This window comes from Myxocyprinus asiaticus, chromosome 43 (genome assembly GCF_019703515.2).
Source record: "Myxocyprinus asiaticus isolate MX2 ecotype Aquarium Trade chromosome 43, UBuf_Myxa_2, whole genome shotgun sequence".
Classification (NCBI taxonomy): Eukaryota; Metazoa; Chordata; class Actinopteri; order Cypriniformes; family Catostomidae; genus Myxocyprinus; species Myxocyprinus asiaticus.
In genome coordinates this window covers 19,588,003-19,615,956 of record NC_059386.1, presented here as the reverse complement: position 1 = coordinate 19,615,956, position 27,954 = coordinate 19,588,003, and the positions used below count along the sequence as shown (strand labels likewise).

General features: G+C 40.1%; 2 protein-coding genes across 5 annotated transcripts in view; both read left to right on the top strand.

Moving 5' to 3' along the window:
* The window catches only part of LOC127433843 (rho guanine nucleotide exchange factor TIAM1-like), a 107,486-nt gene extending 94,069 nt beyond the window's left edge, over positions 1-13,417 (top strand). For all 3 annotated transcript variants that reach the window (XM_051686107.1, XM_051686106.1, XM_051686108.1), the window contains 12 exons: positions 3,502-3,729; positions 4,683-4,751; positions 5,047-5,172; positions 5,325-5,433; positions 5,888-6,067; positions 6,965-7,083; positions 7,226-7,334; positions 7,746-7,804; positions 8,972-9,068; positions 9,462-9,549; positions 11,116-11,288; positions 11,570-13,417. In XM_051686107.1, coding sequence (XP_051542067.1) covers positions 3,502-3,729; positions 4,683-4,751; positions 5,047-5,172; positions 5,325-5,433; positions 5,888-6,067; positions 6,965-7,083; positions 7,226-7,334; positions 7,746-7,804; positions 8,972-9,068; positions 9,462-9,549; positions 11,116-11,288; positions 11,570-12,111 — 1,899 coding nt within the window. In that variant the 3' untranslated portion in view covers positions 12,112-13,417. The remainder of the gene's footprint in view (positions 1-3,501; positions 3,730-4,682; positions 4,752-5,046; positions 5,173-5,324; positions 5,434-5,887; positions 6,068-6,964; positions 7,084-7,225; positions 7,335-7,745; positions 7,805-8,971; positions 9,069-9,461; positions 9,550-11,115; positions 11,289-11,569) is intronic.
* Positions 13,418-19,189: 5,772 nt separating this feature from the next.
* LOC127433848 (glutamate receptor ionotropic, kainate 1-like) overlaps positions 19,190-27,954 on the top strand; it is a 114,796-nt gene continuing 106,031 nt past the window's right edge. The window contains exons 1-2 of one of the 2 annotated variants that reach the window (XM_051686117.1): positions 19,689-19,812; positions 20,878-21,091. Coding sequence is in view for 1 of the 2 variants with exons in the window: in XM_051686115.1 (XP_051542075.1) it covers positions 19,689-19,812 (124 nt within the window). In the remaining variant the exon portion in view is untranslated. Of the gene's footprint in view, positions 19,813-20,877; positions 21,092-27,954 lie in introns of both variants that reach the window. The other variant, XM_051686115.1, reaches the window with a different exon arrangement.

Genomic DNA, 27,954 nt, shown 5'->3' with positions numbered 1-27,954 from the left:
ACTTTACACAGAAAAGGTAAGCGATTTTATCATTGTAAACGTGCATAATGTTTGTTTTGTGGCTATACTTTTGGAAACGGTGAATTAACAACATTTACGGTTTGTCACATGCATTTCCATTGTAAGTGACTCACTGGAACCCAGATTTTTAATTTTTTTAAAAAAAATTTTTTTTTTATGAAAAGGAGGGACGAGTCAAAATATTAGTATTGCTGTATCAATATTATACCACAAATGCTGTCAATTGAGCTTAACTTGTATTAAACCCGGAATTTTCCTTTTAACAATTACAAATGGATAATTTCTGCTTTTATTCCCCCGGAATTTATTTTTTTATTAAAATAATGCAAAATGCAGTTAAATGGCTGGTAAGAAATATTGATGGATGCGTTTTTTTTTTTTTTTTTTTTTTTTTTTAATTAAAAAATATTTTATAATAATGAAGAGAATGTAGTGTGTGTGTGTGTGGGGTTTTTGTTTTTGTTTTTTTCTTTACAATGTATCCGAAGCATGGCTGGAGGGAAGCTTCCAACTTTTTATCCCCTTTCTAAAAGGGTAGAGTCTGAAGTGTGGAAATATTAAGAAATTAAGTAACATATATATATATATATATATATATATTATGTTCAAGGTTACTTTGATTTTAATGTAAAAGGTCAATTTGATGTTTATAAAATTAAACTTGTCATTAGAAACAGTTTGTTAATCTTTCAACCTGTTTTGTAATGTAATGCAATACTGTAACACTGTATACCGCATTTAAGCGCTTCAGCAATTATCGCAATATGAAAATTGTATATAGGCACATGTCTCGCTGATTTAGCTTAAATTGTATTTTACCCAAAATATTCCTTTTTAAGTGGAAAAACAAAGCTTCTTGCTTTATCTCTCCATTGCTCCGCCTCCCTCCTGGCTGTCCAGGCTGGTTAAAGCATGCTGGTGTGTGCGGGCTCTTTTTTCAGTTCGTCACTATATGTGTTTATCAGAGAGAAATACGTGCTGCTGGAAGCTCCATCTGTCCTCTCTCCTGTCTATGTGAGTCTATTCCATCTCTTCCTGAACATCATCCCGAGTCGAAGAGCTCACAGTAGCACTGGCTTTAACCTCATCAGTACTGTAGGCATTCTGTCACACTGAGATTTAACATTGAGACTTCTGGATTGAAATCTGTAGCTTAATACAGTTAGGTGGACATTAAAGGAGTAGTTCACCCAAAAATGAAAACTCAGTCAGTATTTACTCAGTCATTCCAACCCTGAATGCTATTTTTTTTTTTTCCTCACACTCTCTTATAATGATGGGTCATAGTTACCACCAAAATTTTAGTTATTCACTGATTATCTTGCCAGGGGTGCTATATCATAAAGTTTACACTTAAAATGGCAAAGTCTCTGTACACATAAAATAGGCACATGAGGTATCATTTGAAAGCTTAGAATATGAACTTTTCAAAACCCATCACTTCTGCATTTATATTACTTAAAATAACACTAAGGCCTCAAAACATTCACGTTGACAATTAGCGCCCCCCAGAGGTAATGGGTAGACTTATTTATATAAAAATAAGTCCAAATAGCACAAATGGACATTTCATATCAAATGAAAGCTCTCACTTTTGAAAGATTTTCAAAATCACAAAGTGAAATGATTTCTGTAAGTCATCAAATACAAATGTCTCTTATGCTCCAATAACTGCTGCTGTAAGCCCCAAATAGCTAAAAACTTTACCTTAGGAAGTTCTCTTAAATGAGCCATTGTTTCCTTGTCTGTGAGCTTGCTTGTGTGAATAATCCATTGTTATATCTTGGATGTCCAGAACAAAATATGTCATCCATAAGGAAAAGCATGCAAAACAAATCATCAGAATGTTTTTGACTATTGATGATAAAATGTTGGCAATTGATATCATCGCAAAGGGGAGGATCTCGGCTTTCTAATGACACCTAGATTGAGCTAGTCCACTCAGAGGCGAAGATATTCAATGAAACAAAGGTAGTGCTTGAACTGAAAATTAGACTGAATGTCTATGAACGAGCACATCTGTGAGGGCTAAAATGCGCCACCTACATTTCAGATCTGTATATTGTGATGGAATGTGATGGAGAGAATTTTTTTTCTAGTGCTTTGACATCTAGTGGTATAAAACTAGTCTTTTCAAAGTGAGGTTGAGTGAACAGAACCAGAACTGTATGTTTACAAAGCTAGGACAATTTTTATTTATTTATTTTTTTAAACAATATTTATGAAGAAAAAATATTCAATGTTTTTAAATTAAAGTATTATTATTTGGATGGTTCTCTGAAAAATGAGACCAATTTTTTGCAATTTGTCCAAAGTATGCAATTTTGTCCAAAAATGCACTAGTATTTTCAGTTCACCCAAAAATGAAAATTCTGTCTTCATTTACTCAATTTCATGTTGTTCCAGACCTAAATAACTTTTTGTTCCTCTGTATAACTTTTCCATTTTGGGTGAACTGTACTGTTAACTAAAGCAAAATATTGTTTGAATTTTTGTGTGGACTTTTAATTGCCTCCTTTCTGCTCTCTGGAAGCTAAATGCTGCATAAGAATGTGTATTTTGAATCAGTAATGACTCCAGATTGTCTCGCATCACCAAGAAACATTCAGTGAAGGTAAAATGACAAAATATTGGAAAGAAGCTTTTAAAATACACATGCTGTATATTGATCTGTGTAAAAGTGTTTTGGAAAGTGGCAATCATAAATACTAATAGTCAAGGAGAAGTTGTACTCTTGGGAAAACTTGTTGACACACTCTTCGATGGAAAATCCTCCCATCACCAGATTTCCCAAGAGGAGACAAACTGTTCAGTCCTGAATTAGAACTGAGGCATTTCAGCAGTCTTACATGGAGCCTGTTAAAGTTATTTACCTCACAGAAACTTCTAATTACATTGTACCCAGCCATGTTTTCTAAGACATGATGTGCCTTGTCTTTGGAGTTCAGCCAGAGCACTGTAGCTGTGTGCATGTTGGTGTACCTGAATATGTTATGCATCTCTGAGTCTTAAATGCTTCAAATAATTGTGTGGGTATGTGCATGTTGCTAGTAGAGATTTTAAAAGCCGGTCTTAACAACTGAATGTGTGACCCAGACTTCAGTTTTCTAATTCAAATAGTTTATTGCATCATTTTTCTCATTCAAGTATTTTATGCATTTGTCAATCTGTTTTGGATTAACCAAACCATGTTTGAACCATTACACAAAATTTGTACTAATGTCTCCTCACATACTACTGTCTTTGGTTTCCATTGACTTTTCTGTTTTACAAAGGCATGTTTAGTTTAAATAGACAGGAATTTGAGGATTAGTCTAGGAAGTGTGAACTGTTTTAATCGAGATCATGTGTCCTTTTGCCACTGCTTCATGGGGGAATGAAGGCCCAGTTTCTTGTTTCTCTTGGTTTGTTTTAAGTTATTGGTTTTCTGCTGCTGAAACTAGTTTAACCCAAATTTTTGCATTTTGTTTCTCTCTGCAGAGTACAGGGCAGTTGACCGCTTTCTGCCGTAACCTCCATGATATGAATTCCACTGAGGGTCCTGTTTCCTGTTGTTCCTCTTCATCCACTTCTTCCTCACCTTCATCCTGTGTGCCCAGCCCCATTTTACCACTGCCTGTCCTCTTCACCCCCCGCCAGCTCTCTGATGCAGATAAACTCCGTAAGGTCATCAGTGAGCTAGTGGACACGGAGAGGACCTATGTTAAGGTCAGTATCTAGTGCTGCACAGTTTTACTGTCTATTTGTATTTAATGTTTTAAAGGAATAGTTCACCCAAAAATTACAATTCTCATAATTTGCTCACTTTCATGCTATCCCAGATGTGCATTTCTTCTGGTGAACAAATAGATTTTTTTTGAAGAATATCTCAGCTCTGTAAGTCCTTTGAATGTAAGTGAATTGTGGCTAGAACTTTGAAGCTCAAAATCACAAAGGCAGCATAAAAGTAGTTCATAAGACTCCAGTGGTTAAATCTATGTCTTCTGAAGCAATGCAATCACTTTAAGTGAGAAACAGAATGTGAAAGTGGAGATTTATAGTAATAAAGGACTTAAATATTGATCTGTTTCTCACATACACCTATGATATAGCTTCTGAAGGCATATATTTAACCACTGGAGTCGTATGGATAACTTATGCTGCCTTTTATATTTTTTATTTTTATTTTTTGCTGGTCTGGTCACCATTCACTTGCATTGTATGGACCTACAGAGCTGAAATATTCTTCTAAAAATCTTCATTTGTGTTCTGCTGAAGAAAGTAAGTTATACACATCTGGGATGGCATGAAGGTGAGTAAATGATAAGGGAGTTTTCATTTTTGGGTGAACTATCCCTTTAAGTTTGATTTTGATTATAAATTATCAAATGTCTCGCAAAATTAATTTATGGCCCTTTTTACCACTATATTGCATTACAATATTTAATATTGTAAATATTGTATAGGAAAATTTTTATATTAAAATATTTACAAAAATATTTAGTTTATCAAGGCAAACAAAACAGACTTGAAAATGCAAAGAACCTTTTATTTTAGCTTAAATGTATTAGCCATTACTATCTATACAGAAAAAAACAAATGTTGCATGAAAATGAACGACTGCAACAGTAAAAGATACACTAAAACCAAAGATGAACAAGTCTCTTTCCTTCTCTTTGTAGGACCTGAACATTCTGATAGAGCGCTACCTGAACCCACTGCAGAAGGAGAGCTTCCTCTCACAAGATGAGGTGAGTTACATGCTGTATTTTCATCAAATTAACAAGTCATGCTATAAAGTAATTATGAAATAAATGTTGTTATTAAAGAGATAATAATCCCAAAAATTAAGTTCTGTCATGTACTCGCCATGTTGTTCGTAAAACACAAGATGTTTGGCAGAATGTTGGCATCAGTCACAATGCACTTTCATTGCATCTTTTTCAATATGATGAAAGTGACTGGTGACTAAGTCAAATGACGTGGGTAACAATTGTATGATTTTTGAAAACCCATTTGAATTTATTCTCCAACTCTGACTTTTAGCTGGATGTGCTTTTCGGGAACTTGGTGGAGATGGTTGAATTCCAAGTGGAGTTTCTCAAGACTCTGGAGGATGGAACCAGATTAATTCCAGATTTAGGCAAACTGGAGAGAGTGGATCAATTCAAGGTGTTCATATTTGTAAACATTATTACCCTTGCTTATGCCCTTGCTGTTTCACCAATATTGTGATTACCACCAAAGTAATGGTACTATAACCTCTTGATTGCTCTTATTTTTGTCTCTCGATGATCTCTAATGAAGTCTTTTCTAACTTGCAGAAAGTTCTGTTTTCTCTTGGCGGATCATTCCTGTACTATGCAGACCGTTTTAAGCTCTACAGTGCATTTTGTGCCAGCCACACAAAAGTGCCCAAGGTCCTGACCAAAGGTAACTCCACCATGCCACTACTTTCTCAGAAACTGATTTACAAAAGCATTAACACATACAGCTCTATTTAAAGTACAAGAGAGCCTTTGGTTTCTTGAGGTATCTTAAACATGCCATTTTAGTACAATATTCAGCAACTGGAATGTTTAAGTGCTTACTTTCAACTTTCATTGGTATTGCTATACACACCAAAGCATTTTTACTGAAGGATTGCCCATTGATGGCCCATTCTTGGTTTCTGGAGTGCTATATTCTCCTGTAAAAATGTCATTTCCGAAGGCAATCCGTGTATACAACAGCTCTCTCACTGATGTAGAATGATTGACCAGCATGAACTCTGTGGGAAGAGTGGACCTGGTTTTAAAGACACTAAAATATATCAGTGAATGATATACATATGGTTAAATGCATTCAAGTAAATGAAACATTAATTTCTCCTATGTTTTTGATGCAGCTAAAACGGACCCAGAGTTCAAGGCGTTCCTGGCGGAGAGGAACCCCAGGCAGCAGCATTCGTCCACACTGGAGTCCTACCTGATCAAACCCATTCAGAGGGTCTTAAAATACCCTCTTCTGCTGAGAGAGCTTCATTCTCTCACTGACCCTGACAGCGAGGAGCACTACCACCTGGATGGTAAATGGGGAGATCTGAATACTAATGTTGCATAATAAACCCTTGGGTAGATCTATTTTTGGTGTAATGTAAAATAACTCTCATATACTGAGTAAGATGAGCAGGTTTTAAATACATTTAAAGGGAACATATAATGGATGACAGGATTTTGCTTTAATTGTATTTTTTATTTTTTTTATTTAAATATGAAATTAATAAACTACTATTCTAAATAGTTAAAATAAATATATATTAATGGAAATAATATATATTTATTTTTTAAAGTACGTATTTTGAGTTAAAATTTCTATATAGACTAACTGACATTCACAACGCAAAGCTCCTTCCCTGTACAACATTTGTAATGCTATTCAGTATTCAGCTACTTGATAACCGCTATGATAAAGATTTTCTAAACTTCGTGAGTAGTTTTTACATGCAGAGGTCAGCCAATAACAAGAGATAATTTACTGAACATAGACGTCTTAAATGTACGGTAGCAAACACTGCCTGTTTAATACTAAGGGCCATAAAGAGGAAATGGTCATGTAAAACTAAAATGTCTTTGGTGCAAGAAACTTTGACTAATGTGATAAGTGGACTTCAGGGACAAAGTAAAATGGTAAAATGCAATAAAGGGGCAATAATGTACATTTTTATGCGCAAGTGTTAACTGTTGTAGTAACGACCAACGTGACTATCTGAAATGGGAAATCAGATTACAAAAATCAAATAAATTTTTAATGTGTAATCAGATTGGTTACTTTTATGATTACATGAGTACATATCGATTTCATTGTGAACTTGTAATCAGTACCAAATTAGATTTCAGAAGTAATCTACCCAATAATGCTTACTCGCTGTGTAATTGTCTTTAGATCATGCAATCTATTAAATGCCGTGTCTCTTCCTTTGTAGTTGCTATGAAAGCCATGAACAAAGTGGCAAGTCATATAAATGAGATGCAGAAGATTCATGAGGAGTATGGAGCTGTTTTCGACCAGCTTATCAGTGAGCAGAGCTCTGACAAGAAAGAGGTAAAATGCCTCCAGTCTCCAAGTAATCTTTGACTTTTAAAACTTTGCAAAGCAATTTGATATATTTTTATACTAGTAGTTAGTTCCCATAATCCCACCATAAAGAGACACGTTATGCGCATTATGTATTCTTGTTACTCAGGTTGCTGATCTGTCAATGGGTGACCTCTTACTGCATGACACAGTGGTCTGGATCAACCCAACTTCTTCCCTCATGAAGGGGAAGAGAGACCCAGAGCTGGCTGCTTTCGGTCAGTGCCCATGAAGCATTTCTTTCCAAAATAGAAACTTGTTCTCTTATTCATTATTCTGTAACCTACAGCAATGGTTTCCTACATCAGAAAAAGGTCTTTGGGCACAATGGCATTAGAGGAACCACCTTGTCCAATGGCTCTTAAAGCATTAAAGTTGCATCTACTGTAGAAGCATTCAAAGGCTTTTTCTTAGACTGGGAAAATTCAAAAGAGAGATTCTTTCAAATGCTTTGAAAATGGGTCATTTTGCCAGTGTTGCAGGTTAGAAATGTTTTACAGGGTCACGTTTTTAGTCAAAAACTATGCTGAAAAATGCCCCAAGCTTTTGTATTCTAAATGTTCAGAGTTGCATATGGAGTCTTGTATTAATGTTTTATTCCTTTTTCCTTTCTCTTAACGTTCCTTCAGTTTTCAAAACGGCGGTTGTTTTTGTGTATAAAGACTGCTCCAAGCACAAGAAAAAAATAGTAAGTGCTTTTTGCTTCATTATTCATTTCTAGAAATGACATGGGCTTGCAAAGGTAGTTAAGATATAACAGCCTAGCGCTTTTAAGAAGTGCAGTTTTTTTTATTATTGAAGGGCACGTGTCAAGTGTGATACAGGGATGCCCTGCCATTAACACATCTTGTACTTTAATTTCTACTGTCACATCTGCTCAGTTCACATGGCCAACAAAACTCTGTAACCGATGAGTCAGACCTTTCACATATGTGAATTATTTATATTGCTTAAAGTCCGATAATATTTATACAAATTTAATGCATATACAATCCCTTAAAATTAGTTTTTATGGTTTACGTATTACAGAAACCTCCCATTATGATCGACCGATAAATTTATACCGATATCTAGAGTGCAAGGTGGCCGATGGCCATTATGATGGAGCTAATATATAATATTTAATGATAGCAAATAAGATGTACACAAAATTGCTCAAATGAAACCATTATCGGCCGATATATCGGTCTGTTACTACTGCCTTTACTACTTCCTGTCTTAAGATCTGACAATATAATTTAATAATAGCAAATAAGATGTACAGAAAATTGCTCAAATGAAACCATTATCAGCCGATGCCGATATATCGGACTGTCACTACTGCAAGATCATTTCTTCTTTCGGCTGCTCCCATTAGGGGTCACCACAGTGGACCATCTGTGATCATCTGACAAGATAATTTAATGATAGCAAATAGAATGTACACACATCTTAACTGAAATCATCATGATCACTAAACAAGATAAGATTCTACAGTTAGGGGCCATTCAAAACAAATGCATTTCCATTTAAAAAAAAAAAAAAAAACGTGGTGCAACAGATGGAACAAAATGCAGGTCTCTTGAAGCATTTTAAAAGTTAACGTTCATTAAAATGACACGGCTTCTTAAACACGTGAGACGCTAAGAAAATGGCGAGACAATGCAACGGTCAAAGATGTCAGTCAAGCGCATGTTTTTCATTGTAAACAATAATAAAGCAGCATCGACAGATGCAAATACACATAGTGTGAACTGCCCCTTAGGATGTTTCTGTAATACAGCCCCTGGTCTGTTTTCTGGTCTCCTCAGGTAAAAGTTTAAGTTATTGGATGTACTATTATCTAAACCTGTGTTTGGTATTATTTTTATCTTAGGGTGGATCTCATAGAGCATCAGTCCTTGATGAGAGAGACCCATTTCGTTTTAGACACATGATCTCTACTGACGCTCTCCAAGTTCGCAACCTGCCTAGTGAGTAATGTTATACTAATCATTCCAATGAGCCCTTATCATACAGTACTAGACACAATACATTTACAAAAAGTTTTCTTGGTTTTGGCCTGTGGAACATTTGTATGGGGTCAGGCTGGGATTTTTGCTATTCCCTATTGATGAGGGGGCAAAAGGCCATCCTTCTGAAACTGGGTCAACCTAGGTTCTGTACTCCGATTCATATCCCTTGCCTGAAGTTCACTAACCTTTATCTAATCTTGTGGGACTTGCTACAGAAGATGCCTTGTATAACTTCCATATTTGCAAGAACTTTTGTACTGTCTACATTTGTCCAGTTCAGAGGTCATTCCTGTTCAGGGTTTCCCACAGTGATTGTCCACTTATCTCTAACTGATGTTTGTTTTTACTCAGATTCAGATGGGTCAGCAATGTGTGAGATTATTCACATGAGGTCCGAATCTGAAGGGAGACCTGAAAGGACGTTTCATATCTGCTGCAGGTGAGCTGAGGTCTAGAACTCCACACAACAATCCTGATAGCTGACATAGATTGAATGCCCATAAGGGTTATTTTTATTTCCTCTAATTTCGTACTTAAACCTGCTACAGTGCTCTATGGTATAGCACAACTCATTGGGCCTGGGGGAGAGGGGGACCACCAATAAAAAAATTTGTCTTGGGCACTGTGAATTTTAGCAACAGCTCTGGTCCCAAGGTTACTTTTAATGTACTGTAGGTATTAGGGTGAAGTCAGATCTCCTCAGTGATTAGGAAGTCAGCTACTACGAACATGTTCCTTATTTGAGAATAAGAACATGTCACTTTTTGTTTTCATATTGAACAGTATATCTATTGCTTAATCATATCAAACCCAACAAACTTCCCGTTGTGAAATGATTTCCTTAATTTTTGCTTGCAGTGTCTTTCCTTTTTAAAGGCAGTTTTTCTAAAAAAAAAAAAAATAATAAAATAATTGGTCACGCCCCCCTTTAAAACAAGAAAAACTTTGCAAAACTTTAGATGCACAAAATGACACGTGTTTGTGCCGCGGATGCATTGAATATGCAATGATGTGATGAATGTTAGCGTTTGTCTGCCGCAGAGCATTGCAAGAGATGTGAAGAATGTAAGCTGCTCTCTGAAGGCGATTTATTTGAATACAACCAGGTAATGAGAGATGCATTATACCATAATTGCGATCAGGAGCCTGCAAAGACGTGAATTATATGCCATCACAAGCGATTGACTTCCGTGATTTAGTGTGATTGTGGTTCATGTCAGCAGAGAACCGTATGGAGTTCACATGAACCGTACCCCAGACCACCTTTTCAAGCAGACTCTGGTGCAGTTATTATTTGCAAAATTTGTTGCGTTGCCACCTAGCGGTGTTACTTGCATTGCCACCTGGACTGAGAAGGATATAGCTGCAGGCAGGTCTCCAAAAAGGGGCGGGAGCTCCTAATCTCCAGCAAAAAAAAGCCCCTTTCCCTAACCTTAACAGTGTGTGGAATTGATGCCCCTTTTTGGAGTAACCACACCCCCTTGAGTAGTCCCACCCTCTTTCAGAGATTCCACCCCCATTTGGAGATCTCTGGCCTGCAGCTATACCTACAGTACTTGCCTAGATTCAGCATCACGCAAAAGCAAATGTTCGCAGTTATCGATACCACTGTTGAAATGTGACTTCGCAGTCAGCCATTATCTATTCCACAAGTGAAAACATCCAATTATAGGGGATTATTGAGAAAGTAATCTTCAGCTGATCATATGATCTCAACATGGTGGCATTCATGAATGTGCATCCAGCACCATATGCAAAATAAAGCAGCTTTTTCTTTAAGACTGATATGACTGCAGTCTTCATCGCATGTGAGTGTATATCATTTTAAACATGTTTTAAAATATATTTTTTTGTTGCGTTTAGAAAAAGTCACTTGGTGCACCTTGAAATAAATGCCTCTTGGTTTTATTTATCTAATGCAATAACATTCATTGTTTGTGTATAATAAATATATAAAAATTACTTTTGTGTTTCTAAGTTAAAGTTCTGAATGTGCTTTTTACAGCTCTCCAGAGAGTAAAAAAGACCTCCTGAAGACAGTTCATTCCATCCTGAGGGACAAACAACGCCGACAGTTAATGAAGACTGAGAGTTTACCTCCCAATCAGCAGTATATTCCCTTCGGAGGGAAACGGCTTTGTGCACTAAAAGGATCACGACCCATCATTAACAGAGCGGGTAGGTCGGGCCGTCTGATGCAAATTGAACATTGATTACATTTTTTCACCATCCTTATCTCTGTTCCTCTTTCTGTGTTCCTGCAAGCTACCTATTTACTCCACAAAATTAATGAAGCCCCAGTTTTTTCCCATGCTTCCTTTTAGGGTGACCTGATTATTATGTAACATATTTAAACCATGTGAGATCCTGCTGTTTTGCTTTCCTGATGTAAACAGTTTACAGAATATAACCTTGCTGAAAAAAACGTATGTGTGTTAACTTCTCCTGCTTGTCCACAGTTTCAGCCCCATCTCGAACCCTCGGCCGACGGAAGCTGATCCGGAACCGTTTCACCATTGACACAGATGTGATTTTCAATGACGGCTCCACCCAAGACTTGCCACCAATCACCCCAACAGAGTCCCTGCCATCAAAGGTGTCCCCTTCACTCCAGAAACCCCAACAACCAATCGGAGACACTGACCGCTGGGTGGAGGACCAGTTTGACCTGCAGCACTACAAGAACGAGGGCGACGTGAAGGAGACTGACATCCTCAGCGACGATGACGAGTACTGCAAATCTGTCCGGGGCCCTTCTTCTGAGCCAAGCCTGGAGGAGTCTTTTGAGGCCCTTAGTGTGGAAGGAGATGAAGAAAAGAAAGACAAAGATCTCAGTGGACTCTCAGAGGACAAGCACTCCCTGAAATCTCATGCCCCTTTGAAGCTGACCCTTCTGAGAAAGCAGTGTGCAGTGGAGGGTGTCACCTCGGAGAGGGACTGTGAGGTCATTTGGGTTCGTAGAGATGATTTTAGCAACAGCTGCAACAGTAACATCTTCTGAGTGGAAAGGGAATAGGACCTTCATCAACAGGGAACAACCAGGCCCTGTCAATTTATATGAAAGTGCTGAAAGGGAATAGAGTGTGCGAAAGCAGGGACGCTTTTGTTTATAGACTCTTGAAGCAATAGACAAGCCTTACATGAGATTGGGTCAGATTACTACTAAGTCCAAGCCTTCGTGAACACAATGCACTGACAATCCTGCTAGAACTCTGTGCACCATACAAAACTCTTGAGACGTTTCAAACCACTCCATCCTATTGTCCACATCACAAGAAACGTTCACAGAAGCCCACTGTACAGCCAATTTATTAAAGGCTTCAAACTGACATGGTGCCTGACATGCATGTGCAGATAACAGGCAGCTACACTTTCTTTTAGTTTATGTTCTTGCCAAAACTACTTTTTATTTTGTAGAAACATGGGTCAATATTTTACATTTTGTCGAACTGCTGTTCAGTTTGTGCTTCATATCGCCTCTACCCCTCTTTATTTAGGGATTTGAGACTTAACTCTTGGTATAATCTTGCTAGCTCTTTGTAATGGCTGCACACAAGTGATTTGAGAACAGCAACAACTTTAGTATTACATTCCCTGGAAATGACACAACAGTCTCTAACTAGCTAGATAAAACCATTCCTGTTACAAACCCAACAGTTCCTCACTTGCTGTCTTTGTCCCATTTTGTTCACTGGTTTACCAGCACCCCAGTATTAAAGAATGTTATTTTCTCAACAAATACACACTATACAGATGTTTCTCTGCAATAATGTAATATAGGTTAGGAAATTAAACAAACCATAATGCTCTCTCAGCCATTTAAATAAAATAAGCATTATAAATCTGAGCACTACCCCTACAAAGTGATAAGCAACCATCATCAGTTGATCATGTAGCAGATTTGTTCTTTCGTAATTTATTGCAGTCTTTGAGAAGTTTAAACCTTCTGTGATATTTTGTACTGTACATTAGTTAGGTTTGATATAGAATGCTAAAGCCATGTCAATATATTTTAAACACGATACGCCCTTCCACTTATGAAATGCAATCACTTTTCCTTCAGCCATGAGACCCTTTTCAATGATTCTGTCCGAGGTAAAATTAGTTGTATTTAAAATGTACAAACTCCTTTGCTTTTAACCCTCTGCCTTTTTGAGACTGTGTATGTTCTTACTGTGGAAGCAATTAACCTAAAATAAATTTTCCTAATTTATATTTGCAGTTTTATCCAAATAACTTTGTTTGTGGTCTGTTCTGTCAACACGACACCAATTGTGGTGTTTCAAATAAAGTTTGGTGTGACTCGTCTTGGTAATGTGGCTTGTCTTGTTAAAAAGGAATATGTATTTTGACAGAAAAGACCTTTTTATTCACAGTAGTGCCACAGTAGTCTGTTTGCACTGTGCTCTAGTCTGGAGTTTTGTCTACTGAAATTTTTGGAAAGGTGACTTCACCCCCCCCCCCCCAATGTTACTCAGAGGAACGATCCAAAACACTTCATAAATCATAATATAACCCACAGAAGAGACCGTATCCCTCACAGCCTCATTGTCATTCACGTCAAAAGTGAAAGATGGATCTATTGTGAATAAGGTACATACTCGGCTACTTCAGACCTTATTCATAGTAGTGCCATCTTGATTTTTGATGGGAACAAAAACGAGGCTGTGAGGGAAAGACTTCTCTTCAATGGCATGCACTGTATAAATCTATTAAAAACAAAAAGTTCCTAGATCACAACTTATTTTCCACAACTCATGTTTTCTGTGTACTGAAATCTCATGGAAGGATATTTTCAATGTTTCATCAGCAAAACTATCCAAAAACACTATGCAGCTGTAAAAACCCATTGAAGAGACTGTACGTCTATCCCTCACACAGCCTCGTTGTCAAAACTCAAAGATGGTGCTGCTGTAAATAAGGATTTCAATAGAGAACTTGTACTGTCAAGTATGATCAGAAGATGTCTAGCACTGCACCAACTACTTGACCTCAAACTGTGGCATACCTCTTTCCCCCCTCATTAAAATGCATCAACAAAATCCATTTTTGTACATGAAATAAAGGGAATATATATATATATATATATATAATTGCATTTTTCCACCTGCAGAAGTGATACTGATGAATGGTGCTTTACGGGAACTGGGCCAATGCCGTTATTTCCTCATCTCCTCTTTTGTCATCTTGTTTTAATGATGCAATAGTCTGTTCAAGCACAGCCAATTTTATTATTCTAAGAAGCCATTAGTACTTTCCTGCTCTTGGTACATTAATATATAAGGACCAGTTTGAGTTCTGTTCCTCACAGAATCTGCTCCCTTTTTCTTCACCATTTAAGTCGTATTAATGAGAACTTTATAAAACAATGCAGAAACGATTCAAGTGCAATTAAAAGAACTTTGTGTAGTCTCATTTGGTCTTACATTTATAAAAGTGAGCAAGTGAATGGAGAGGCTATCATATGAATTAATTAGATTCATACTACACATGGCCCATAGGCCATAGTTTTCTCTGTCATAGACGTTTAGTATAGATTTTTTAAGTTTATATGTATACATATGGGTACCAGTTTAAAAGTGCACAAGAATGATAGGGAATCATTCTCTACCAGCCTATGTAGTATTGAGAGCCATTTAGATTTACAAAATTAAACAACATGTGCAATGTTTACTTTAAATACAACACCCTTAACCAGTATTCTTTCATAAAACCCATCAAAATAAAAATAAATAAGGAATAATTTGCTAAATGGCATTTCACATTCCCCTTTTAAAGGTATAGTTCACGCAAAATTGAAAAATCTCTCATTTACTCACTCTAATACCATCCCAGGTGTGTTTCTTCTGCAGAACACAAACAACGATTTTTAGAAGAATATTTCAGTTCTGTAAGGCCACACAATGCAAGTGAATGGTGACCAGAACTTTGAAGCTCTAAAAGCACATAAAGGCAGCATAAATGTAATCCACAGGCTTCCACATGACTGGTTTAATCCATGTCTTTAAAAGTGATATGATAGGTGTGGGTGAGAAACAGATCAGTATTTAAGTCCTTCTCCACATTCACTTTCACATTCTTCTTTTGTTATTGTCGATTTGCATTCTTCATGAATATCGCCACCAACAGGGCAGGGAGGAGAATTTACAGTAGCAAGAAAAAGTATGTAAACCCTGTTCTGGGTCATAAAATGTGATCTCATCTTCATCAAAGTCACAAGTATAGACAAACACAATGTGCTTAAGCTAACAACACACAAACAATTATAATCTTTCATGTCTTTACTGAACACATACCATTAAACACTCACAATGCTGTGGAATAAGTAAGTGAACACCTGGATTTAATAACTGGTCGATCCACCTTTGGCAGCAATAAACTCAACCAAGCATTTCCGGTAGCTGCGGATTAGACCTGCACAACATTCAGAAGGAATTTTGGACCATTCTTTCTTACAGAATTGTTTCAGTTCAGCCATATTCTCAGGAGCTCTGGTGTGAACGGCTCTCTTGAGGTCATTCCACAGCATCTCTATTGGGTTAAGGTCTGGGCTCTGACTGGGCCACTCCAAAAGGTGGATTTTCTTTTTTTTTTTAAGACATTCTGTAGTGGATTTACTTTGATATTTAGGGTCATTGTCCTGCTGCATCACCCAACTTCTACTGAGCTTCAGCTAACGCACAGCCACCCTGAAATTATCTTGTAGAATATCTTGATAAATTTGGGAATTAATTTTTCCCTTGATGATGGCAAGCAGTCCAAGCCCCGAAGCAGCAAAGTAGCCCCAAATCATGATGCTCCCTCCATCGTACTTCACTGCTGGGATGATGTGTTCATGTTGGCATGCGGTGCCCTTTTTAAGCCATACGTAGTGCTGCGTGTTCTTCCCAAACAATTCGACCTTAGTTTCATCAGTCCACAAAACATTTTACCAGTAGCATTGTGGAGTGTCAAGGTGGTCTTTGGCAAACTTCAGGCATGCAGCAATGTTTTTGTTGGAAAGCAGCAGCTTCCTTCATGGTGTCCTGCCATGGACACCATGCCTGTTTAATGATTTCCGTATAGTAGACTCATGAACAGAGATGTTAACCAGTTCCAATGATTCCTTCAAGTCTTTAGCTGTCACTCTAGGGTTCTTTTTTACCTCACTGAGCATTCTGCGGTGTGCCCTTTGAGTCATCTTGGCTGGACAGCCTCTTCTAGGGAGAGTAGCCACAGTACTACATCATCTCAGTTTATAGACAATTTGTCTAACTGTGGACAGATGAATATCTAAGCTCTTCGAGATAACTTTGTAACCCTTTCCAGATTTATGCATAGCAACAATTCTTGATCGTAGGTTTTTATATATATATATATATATATATATATATATATATATATATATATATATATATATATATTTTTTTTTTATTTTTTTGCGAAGGCATGGTCCACGTCGGCAGATGCTTCTTGCGAATAACAATAAATCAAAGTGGCTCTAACCCACACCTCCAATCTTGTTGATGCCAGGTTTGCCAACTCTAATTAGCTTTTGTTGATGTCTTTAGCCTATGGGGTTCACTTACTTTTTCCACAGCACTGTTAATATTTAATGGGATGTGTTCAATAAAGACATGAAGGATTATAATTGTTTGTGTTGTTAGCTTAAGCACACTGTGTTTGTCTATACTAGTGAGTTTGATGTAGGTGATATCACATTTTATGACCAGTTAATGTGAAAACCAGCTGATTACAGAAGGTTCACATACTTTTTCTTGTCACTGTATAGTAAAAAAGGAATTTGATGTCCGTCGTCACCTCAATAACGTTGGTTTTAGAATTTTACACTGATAAACAGACTCTTTTTCTGTGAAAAAGACTCCCAGGTATCTTCTAAGTCGAGCTATGATTCAGTGCAGTGTCTTGGAGAAGTAGAGTACCATAAGTCTGCCTATAGAATGAATGAAAGGGAAGCGCCTCATGGCTTGACACGTAGGACATGGTCTTTAGATACACATTCTTGTTGGTTCTTAACAACATTTCTAGAAACCAGTCAGATTTTAGGGGTAGATTAGGTTTATGATTGTTTGATAGAAATGCTGTACCAGGGCCAATAAAGGATTCTGATCCAGTGCCCATGTTCTTTTTGGATAAATCATGAAGTGTATAATTATTTTACGATACAGTGCTCTTGATGATTAATAAAAACTGTTATACTGTAACTGTACATTGTACTGACTGATTTACCATATTTTGCTTGTATTTGTACATTCTGAACACTTTAATCTTAAATTTAAAAAGAATATTCTGGGTTCAATACAAGTTCAGCTCAACTGACAGCATTTGTGGTATAATGATTACCACAAAAATTTATTTAGACTTATCCCTCCTTATTTAAATCAAATCTGGGCTTAAACAGTTATTTAACAACAAGAAATCATGGAAGAGGCTCTGGATGAAGAAGGTGAAACATAAATTAGGCCCAGCTAAGGGAGAGTGCTCTGTGTTGATATTTTAGCTTTAATTCTTGCTTCTTCTTTTTTTTTGGATGGAAACTCACTATGCGCTCTGACTCATGTAAACCATGTACAGAATATGAGGGACTATATGAACTAAATGTTCTTTTATCTGTGGTTGACGGTTTATTAATAGGCAAAGCCATTTCAAATCCAGCCCGATGGTCAGCTCGATATGTTATAACTCTCTCTTTGGTTCTGGCTGTTGTTGCATGGATCCGTTCACTTGCAGGTGTTCAGTGCACCCGTCCCATCAGTGCCAGGAGCTGCCTGATTAGAGCGGCCTGTTTGCATCTGCTTGCTTTAGTCCGTACCCTTATCCCTGTGTCCTGGCCGGCACTCAGCATCATCCATGCCAATTGTGGTCTGAGCTTCATTCGGTTCCACATGGGGGAGGCTCTGTTTGTAGGCTGACTGTCATCGTGTTTACTATGCATGGCTGGGTTGTTGCAGTGCTGTTCTGGCCCGCTCCACAGGGCAGGAGGACAAACCAGCATCACTGAGAACTTCAGTCACAGTGACATTACATTGGATACACTGTTTAGATCAGTCAACCAAGACTAGACACAAGCATTAATGCATTAATGCTATTATGGAATACAAATTGCACTATTTGGTGACAGTAGGGTCAAAGGACAAAATGAAAACAAATATATATATATATATATATATATATATATATATATATATATATATATATATATATATCCCTAAGGCCATATATATACAGTACTGTGCAAAAGTCTTAGGCACATAAGATGTTTTACAAAAACATTTGTCTTAAGATGGTTATTTATTTCTTCAATTTTAGTGTGTCAATAGGAAATATACATTTTAGACTCCCAACCATTCCTTTTGCTAATTGAATAGAATAGAAGAACAGGGAGCCCTGCAACAGATAGCACTGCCACCACTGAGCCCTCCACTGAACATCGAGTCAGTCTGGGATTACATGAAGAGACAGAAGCAATTGAGACAGCCTAAATAGATAGAAGAACTGTGGTGAATTCTCCAAGAAGCGTGGAACATCCTATCTGCCAATAACCAAGAAAAACTGTGTCCAGGAGTACCTAGAAGAATTGGTGCTGTTTTGAAGGCAAAGGTGGTCACACCAAATATTGATTTAGCTTTTTTATGTTTACTGGACTTTGTATGATGTTAACTGATAAATGAAAACTATTTATGGCATTATTTTTTAAGACATCCTCACTATGCAACATTTTTCACAAGTGCCTAAAACTTTTGCACAGTACTGTATATATAAAGATTTTTTCCATAGGTTAAAAACAGCTCCATTTAAAAATAAATAAATAAATAAAATAATTATATATATATATATATATATATATATATATATATATATATATATATATATATATATATATATAATTTTCTGACTATTATTTTCATGTCAGATTTAGCTTCTTGCTATTATAGGATTTGTCCAACAGGTGGCGTTGTCTTCCACCATTTGGAAATAAATTACGCGAGCTGTGAATTCTCACATGTACACTAATAATTTAACATGCGTTTGAACTTTATAACTTTATGATCCAATGACGACATGCAACTCACTTTACCTCTCTCTGTATAATTTTGGAATTTAATTTAATAGCTCTGAATTTGTGTCTTCTTTGGAAATAAATTTAGCGCGTCTATGGTTTTTACAATTAGTCGCGAAAAATAATTAAAAATATTTTCAGCCAAATCAAGAACCTTAAACTGACGTAAATTTGGCTGCATTCTATGATGAATGAAGAAAGCCAAATGCTGAGCAGATTTCCACTTAATCCTCGTGTGGATCATGTGCAGGTCTGTGGCACGCGCTCTTCACTATCCTCGCGGTGAGCGCGCGCGGTGTGCTATAAGTAATTGAAACGATGAGCGGAAGATATCAGGCTAAAATCTTACCTGACACGTCTTGAACAAAGCGGTAAATAGTGGATTTTACGGGGAAATTTGATAATATGCCTTTTTGTGGGGATTTTACGAGGATTGTTTTTCTTGACGCGGGCGATGGGAGGTGAATGGAACTTGATGAGCGGCACGCGCTACGGTCTCCTAAATCCAGTTTTTTAACATGAAGTTTTTATGTTTTACCTGTTTTGATTACAAAGCCATGGAGAACCGCAAAAGACTGTTAATTTTCCTTTTTTACTTGATGTCAAAGTTTTACCATAGTGACCAGCAAGTCATAAGAATCGGTAAGTGATTAGTCAGTCATTACTCATCTGCACTGTATTCCACTTGCAAAATTCATGACGTTTGCGTGTTCTGGTTACAACAATAATTGCATCACAGATCTTTGCTGATTAGTGAAATAGTTTTGTTGTTGCATTTGTTTCAAAATAGATCATACTTTAATCTGATCTGTTTTTCTGACCTCTAAATTCATTCTGTGCATATAGGTGATGAACTTGTATCTGCATGTGTATGCATATAGAATATACTATACATAATTAAGTCTAAACCCATTTAATAGATCAGCAGTCATTCATATAGCTTCTATAATAATCAGTTTTGTTCCATAACCTAAACTAAAAGATAAGGCTGCTACAAATATGACATTATTAGCAAGGAATATGTTTTAAAGAAATAGTTCACCCAAAAAGGAAAATTCTCTCATCACTTACTCACCCTCATGCCATCCTAGATGTGTATGCTTGCATATAGTTCTTTCGTCTGCAGAATACAAACCAAGATTTTTAGAAGAATATCTGAGCTCTGTAGATCCATGCAGTGCAAGTGAATGGTGACCAGAACTTTGAAGCTCCAAAAATCACATGAAGTCAGCATAAAATGAATCCATAATACTCCAGTGGTTAAATTAATGTCTTCTGAAGCGATCCAGTTGGTTTTGGGTGAGAATAGATCAAAATATTACTCCTTTATCACTGTACATCTTGCCATTGCAGTGTCTAGGCACGATCATGATTTCAAAACCAACTGTATCGCTTCAGACGACGTATATTAAACCACAGGAGTCATATGGATTACTTTTATGCTGCCTTTATTTGCTTTTTGGAGCTTCAAAGTTTTGGTACACATTCAGTTGCATTGTATGGACCAACAGTGTTGAGATATTTTTCTAAAAATTTTTGTTTGTGTTCAGCAGAAGAAAGAAAGTCACACATCTGGGATGGCATGAGGGTGAGTAAATGATGAGAGAATTAAAATTTTTGGGTGAACTATTTCTTTAAAAACCTTGAATTGTTCTATATGTAAGATGCTGTATGTTTGACCTTTTTTACATAATGTGTCTTTGACAGGCCATCTCTAAAGTAAACAAACAGTTGCATTCCTCATTTCTTATTAAACCATCATCATCACCACCACCATCATCATCATCATCATCACTGGATGGGATTTGAGAGATTTTGTCATTGACTCTCCTCCTGTGTATGTTATTGAGAGAAAGCCTCATGTAGTCACAGAGAGGACAGTGCTGCCTGATGATTACTGCAGTCTGACTTTGGCATCACGGTAAATCCCCAAAGCAGTTTTAACAACCCACATTAATCCTCTTTCCTAGCCAAGACTTGATTTGATGTTCCTCTTTAAAAGACGGGACTTCAGTTGAAGCAAAGTGGGATTGATTGTGCAACACACAGATTTGGAAATACTCATGTATTTCCTTTTTTTAATAATAACAAAATAAAATAAATTCATTTGTTTTTGCTTTGTGTTGCACAGAGCAGTTATAAAGCAATTTGTTTCTGGTTAACTTTTCATTTTTTTAATATACTGCTTAGTAAACAATCCCTAAAAATTGATGAACAACTTCATTTAATTAGACAACATTTTTTTGTAATTTTGTGGAGCTGCAGGCACAGCCAGCATTGGGGCCCTGTGATGAGGGTGGTGTAAGCTACTCATTTGGCTGAGGACAGAGGGGTCCACCCATAGAAATTGTGTCCTGGGCCCCATGAATTTTAACGATGGCCCTGCATACAAGTATAGAGTGCAACAGAGCCCGCCTACTTTTTCAGCTGCCTTGGTTCAGGAAGTATTTTTCCCAATCATTTTTCCCCCTTAGGGATATCTATCTCCAAGGTGAATCACAACATTACAAGCTTTGATTTTAAGCTAAACGTATTTGAAAATTAGATAAAAAGACAAAAGGTACAAGACTTGTGTACTTAACGTCTTTCATGAGGTCATAAACTACAGTCCCATGAAGCATTGCGAATGACGTAATCGAATTAAAAACTATAGAAAAATATTTAGAAATATGCAGGAGTAAAAACCTGAGCGACTTTGACAAGGACCAAATTGTTATGGCCAGATGACTGGGTCAGAGCATCTGAAACAGCAAGGCTGTTAATAACAGAAAATGTTAATAAAGTTTATGGGAGAAATGTGTCAACACAGTGCATCGCATCCTGCTGCGTAGCCGCAGACCGGTCAGAATTCCCATGATGACCCCTGTCCACCATCGATAGCACCTATAATTGGGCAGTGTTCTGCTGGGAAACCCTGGGTTCTGGCCATTCATATGGACGTCAATTTGACACGTGCTACATACCTAAGCATCATTGCAGACCATGTACACCCACCCCTTCATGGCAATGGTATTCCCTGATAGCAGTGGCCTTTTTCAGCAGGATAATGTGCACTGCCACACTGCACACATTGTTCGGGAATGGTTTGAGGAACATGATGAAGAGTTCAGTGTGTTGCCCTGGCCTCCAAATTCCCCAGATCTCAATCTGATTGATCGTCTGTGGGATGTGCTTGACCAACAAGTCCAATCCACGGCAGCTCCACCTTGCAACTTACAGGACTTGAAGGATCTGCTGTTAATGTCTTGATGCCAGATACCACAGGACACCTTCAGGGGTCTTGTAGAGTCAATGCCTTGGTGGGTCGGCACTGTTTTGGCAGCACACGGAGGACCAACTGCATATTGGGCAGGTGGTCATAGTATTTTGGCACATCAGTGTATTTCTACCAATGAAATTCAAATTGAGTTTACTGGGTGGATCCACTCTTATTGTTGGTAATCTATTGTACCCTGGATTTTTATTGAGTAGAATGAAAGAGTAGTTTAGCCCTGAATGTAACCTCCTGACTACCCCATTGATTCCACAGGTATTATATCTTATATTATAGTATATAATACTTTTCATGAGGGGGGACCTGCTCAGAACACAGCATGTGTGGACCCTCTTTATCTGGGACATTTGTCAAGGTTTATCAGATATTGTAGGTCTACAGATGCCCTGTCCTCTTGGATGCACAGTGATCTGTCTTTAAAATGGGTGTTTTGGAGCAATAAATCATTTTATTAGATAAACATACACTCTCTCACACACATGTACACACACTTGGCAAGACACTGTTATAGCCAATTAGTATTTAGCCCTGCCCTATATGTGAAACGCATTTTGTTTTGTTGTGGCTTCCAGGGACCCGTAATGGACACACTGGGTTTCCTTACAAATGTTGGTTTTAAACACAACCGTGCGTTTAAGGGTAAAACTATTGATTTTTTCAGGAATTATGAGCAAAGTATGAGACAAAGATAAAAGTTAAATAATACAGAAGGCAAGAACATTTGGAAGATTTGCTCCTAAAAACAACCTATTATCATTTTCAAAGAACTCTGTATTACTTTGAACCCTTTTATTCTGTACCTGGGCAAATTATACATATATATAAAATAAAAAGCTGTTAAAGCTTATGAACTGGTCATGATCCTCAAACAAACAGAGAAATGCTTTGATAGCTCCACAGTGTTAATTCTCTTAAAGGTGCACTCAGTAATTTTTTTTCCTCATTAAAAAAGTTTTATTTGTAAAGAAATGAATCGTAGTTTTGACACATATGCATAAAGTCATATACACTCGCATGAGATGAAGCCTCCAGTCACATCAGTTATCTTTTAAAAGCTGTTTTGTTCTACATGAAGAGGGTCCACACCTGGGGGCGGGTGTTAGAATCACATGACCAGCTGAATACTACTCGCTTGATCTCAGTAACCATCCAGTTATTTGACGCTTTCACTCATTGATTAAAGTAATCATGGCTGACTGTGAATAGTGAATTTCTACAATGGCATCTGAAACTGAAAACATCTCGTTTACTGTTGTAACCTCCGTTCCCTGATGGAGGGGCTCAATACCTCAGTCGCTGCTGACTCTGGAGGAGGAGACGGTGGGCGAGTTGTGGCATGTGACTCGGATGAATGCCACCTTGGCCGTGTTGTCTGGCCAGACCAACACGCGCTTGCCCTGGATCAACGGCAAAAGCCTCCGCAGGACAAGCAATACCGCCAACAACATGAGGCTGTTGATATGCCAACACAGTCGCGGTCCTGTCCAGGAGCCAGCGGCTGCTTGCCTGTTGCACACGGCGCCCCAGCCTAACTTGGAGGCATCTGTCGTAGCCACAACGTGCCTGGACGGTTGCTGTAAGGGAACCCCTGCCCGTGACAATGCAAGGTCTGTCCAAGGGCTGAAGAAGTGGTGACAGATCAGCGTGATGTCCATGCGATGTGTGCCGTGGCGCCATGCCCATCTCGTGACTCGAGTCTGAAGCCAGTGCTGGAGCAGTCTCATATGCATCAACCCGAGCGGCGCGGCCGTCGCCGAGGACGTCATATGCCCCAGGAGACTCTGAAACTGTTTCAGTGGGACCACTGCACTCTGCCTGAATGACTTCAGGCAGTTCAGCACCGACTGCGCGCACTCGCTCATGAGACGCGCTATCATGGAGACGGAGTCTAACTCCTTCCCGAGAAAAGAGATGCTCTGAACCGGGGAGAGCTTGCTCTTTTCCCAGTTGACCCGAAGCCCTAAACAGCTGAGGTGCCTAAGCACCAGGTCCCTGTGTGCACACAACAGGTCTCGAGAGTGAGCTAGAATCAACCAGTCATCAAGGTAGTTGAGTATGCGGACGCCCACTTCCCTTAATGGGGCAAGAGCTGCCTCTGCGACCTTCGTGAAGAAGCGAGGGGACAGGGACAGGCCGAAGGGGAGGACCTTGTACTGATACGCCCGGCCGTCGAAAGCAAACTGTAGGAAGGGTCTGTGACGAGGTAAAACCGAGACGTGAAAGTACGCATCCTTCAGGTCTACCGCCGCGAACCAATTTTGATGCCAGACACGCCAAAATGCGCTTCTGCGTCAGCATCTTGAACGGGAGTCTGTGTAAGGCCCGATTCAAAACTCGCAGGTCCAAGATTAGCCGCAACCCACCGCCTTTCTTTGGCATGATGAAGTAAGGGCTGCAGAACCCTTTCCCCATCTCGGCTGGAGGGACAGGCTCTATCGCGCCCTTGCGCAGAAGGGTCGCGTTCTCCGCACACAGGGTGGCGGCATTCTCGCCCTGCACCGAGATGAAGCGGACGGCGCTGAACCGGGGCGGGCGCCTGGCGAACTGAATCGCATAGCCGAGTCGGATGGTCCTGGCCAGCCATCGGGACGGGTTGGAAAGCGCTAACCACGCATCCAAACTCTGGGCGAGGGGCACTTAGGGGACAATCGTCTCTAACGTACCTTTGGGTGGGGCCTCGCAGGAGCCTTGCTTCGTCTCGAACTCGTGGCTGCGCTGAGGGGGCCCTCAAAGCACTTACCTTGCTCCATGTACCCGGTGTCGGGGGAGGTCGGCAACGGGGGAGGAGGGACTTTTTGACCGTCCTTGTAACTCGTCACAACCGCCTGGCCGTGGGTGTGAGTGTGGTGCGGTCAGGCGCGCAAAGGTGGGGGCCCGCATTTGCGACATCCAAGTCGCAGGTGCTTGGTTTCCGGTCACCGTGATAACAGCGGTCGTAAACACCGACCGTGTGACCCAAGGAGTGAGGAAACCACTCTTTTTTTGAAAATGTGGGTACCGCAGCCCATGTGGGTACCGCAGCCCATTCGGCGAACACAAAACAAAAGGGAACACAAGATTTACCTCCCGGCTCTCCACTGGGGGATGGAGTGGTCTGGATACCAGCTCCATGGTAGCAGCGGACATCTCCCTCCCTGGGTCGTCCGTCTCAGGGGCGCTTAGGAGCCTTCCAGGTCCTTGCGCCTGGTCGTGAGGCGGGGGGTGTCGGCTTCCTGCAGGGGGCTCTACGCTGGGGCCGAGAACTGGGCTCGGGCTGTGGCAGAGCCACCTGAGCTTTCGCCGCCACAGGGGGACACCCTCAATGAGCAGACGGGGTACGGGATCTTGAGCTGTGCCGGGGCTGTATCGCCTCAGTCTGCTTCTTCACCGCCGAGAACTGGCAAAGCCCTCGACAGTGTCACCGAATAGGCCAATCTGGGAGATGGGAGCGTTGAGAAAGCTAGCCTTGTCGGCGTCCCTCATCTCGACCAGATTCAGCCACAGGTGGCGTTCCTGGACCACCAAGGTGGACATCGCCTGCCCGAGTGCTCGCGCCGTGACCTTCATCGCCCTCCGGGCGAGATCGGTCGCCGAGTGCAGCTCCTGCATCACATCGGGATCAGGACTACCCACGTGCAGCTCTTTCAGTGCCTTGGCCTAGTGTACTTGCAGGAGGGCCATGGCATGCAGGGCGGAGGCAGCCTGTCCAGCGGCACTGTAGGCTTTAGTCACCAGAGACAACGTAGTCCTACAGGCCCTGGAGGGGAGCGCCGGATGATCCCTCCAGGTGGCGACGTTTTGCTGGCAGAGATGCAACACAACCGCCTTATTCACCTGAGGGATCGCCGCGTACCCGTGGGCCCCCCCGCCGTCGAGGGTAGTGAGACCGGAAGAGCTGGGAAGACGAGTTCGGGCAGAAAAAGGTGCCCTCCAGGACCTCGTCGTGCACTTCTGGGAAGAAGGGGACCGGGGGGTTAAAGCTGTGAGCGGCACCCCGAGCCCAGGAACCAGTCATCTAGCTGCGAGGGCTCAGGGGAGGGTGGAGATTTCCAGTCCAACCTGACACTCGCAGCGGCCCGGGCAAGCATGGCAGTCAGCTCTGCATCGGCCTCAGACTGGGTGGGCAGACCCGAAGGTGGCAGCCCAGTCGAGTCCTCGGCATCCGACATCGCCAGTGCGCTCTCTGACACAGCGATCAAGGACTCATCCTGCTCACAAGCCCAGAGAGAGATGTTAGGCTGGCCGTAAGGCGAGCTGGTCTCATCTTGGAACTCGACGGAGGCAGACGAGCGTGTTGGGGAACGGGAGGTCCACGGGGAATTACCCAGCTACCTGTACCTGTAGGTAGAAGGCGCAGCGCGGGGGGCGACTGGAATGGCTTTCCCTTGGAGGAAGGAAAGCCACAACCGCAACGTTGCCATGGTCATGTTCTCGAAATGAGAACATGAACCATCCACGAACACTGCCTCAGTGTGAGCACGGCACAGACACGTGAGGCAGTGCCCATGGCTGTCGGAGGCTGAGAGATAATGACCACATCCAAGAATCACACAAAGACAGAAAGGCATCTTTAAAAAGACGCGTCTTTTAAAAGACGTTCACGTCAATGCGTTGCTGATTGAGGAAAATATACTCTTTGCAGAAATATATACTCTATCAGTAGCGCTGTCGAAGCGCCCATTGGCGTAGCCTGCACTAAGCGTGCAGAAGTAGAGAAAGTCGCTGAAATGCGGCGTATATCCAACAGCATATGCTTCTATCTGAGGTGAATGGACCGGCAGTGGAATTCAGCTCGCTGACACACAACCGCTGGGCTCCGAAGAAAAAATCTGAATGAGTGGTTGCGAGCCAGCTCCTTTTATACCCATATGTGGGGGGGAGTGGCATGCAAATTCCACTCGCCAATTCCCATTGGCCTTTTCTCAAAGATTGGAGGTGTTTGGGGCTCCCAGGAGTGACCCCTAGTGTCACTACATCGACACAACATCGAGTGAGTGACAGAAGGGGAACTATCGATTTTTAATGATGATGCATCCACGCCGTTAGGTGTCAGTGTTGGTCCAGACAACATAAACAAAAAAAATTACTGAGTGCACCTTTAAGAGAAATCAGCCTTCAAATTGCTTACAGTTATCTCTGCATATTATGATGAGTGTCTGTTAATGCCATATGTCATCTCAATGTGTTGTTGACACAGTCGTTTGACTGTATGATAGTAATTTGGTTAGTGTTAGGGTTTGATTCAGCATTAAAGACGGGACTATTACCACACATATTCATCTCCGTAATAATTATTTTTCAATCCAGTATGAATTACTTTATGAATTATCTTTTAAGTGGCATCAGCTCATTCTTATTAAATATTACCCAGGGCATGTGTGTGAAATTAATCCTTTTTGATTTGGATCCCTGTGAACTAAGATGTATGTTCAGGACTGCGAAAAGCCACTGCTCTTTGACCATCAGTACAATTTGCCAAGGTCTGTATAGATATGGTGATTTCGACACATGACAACCTGGTTTCCAAGCCT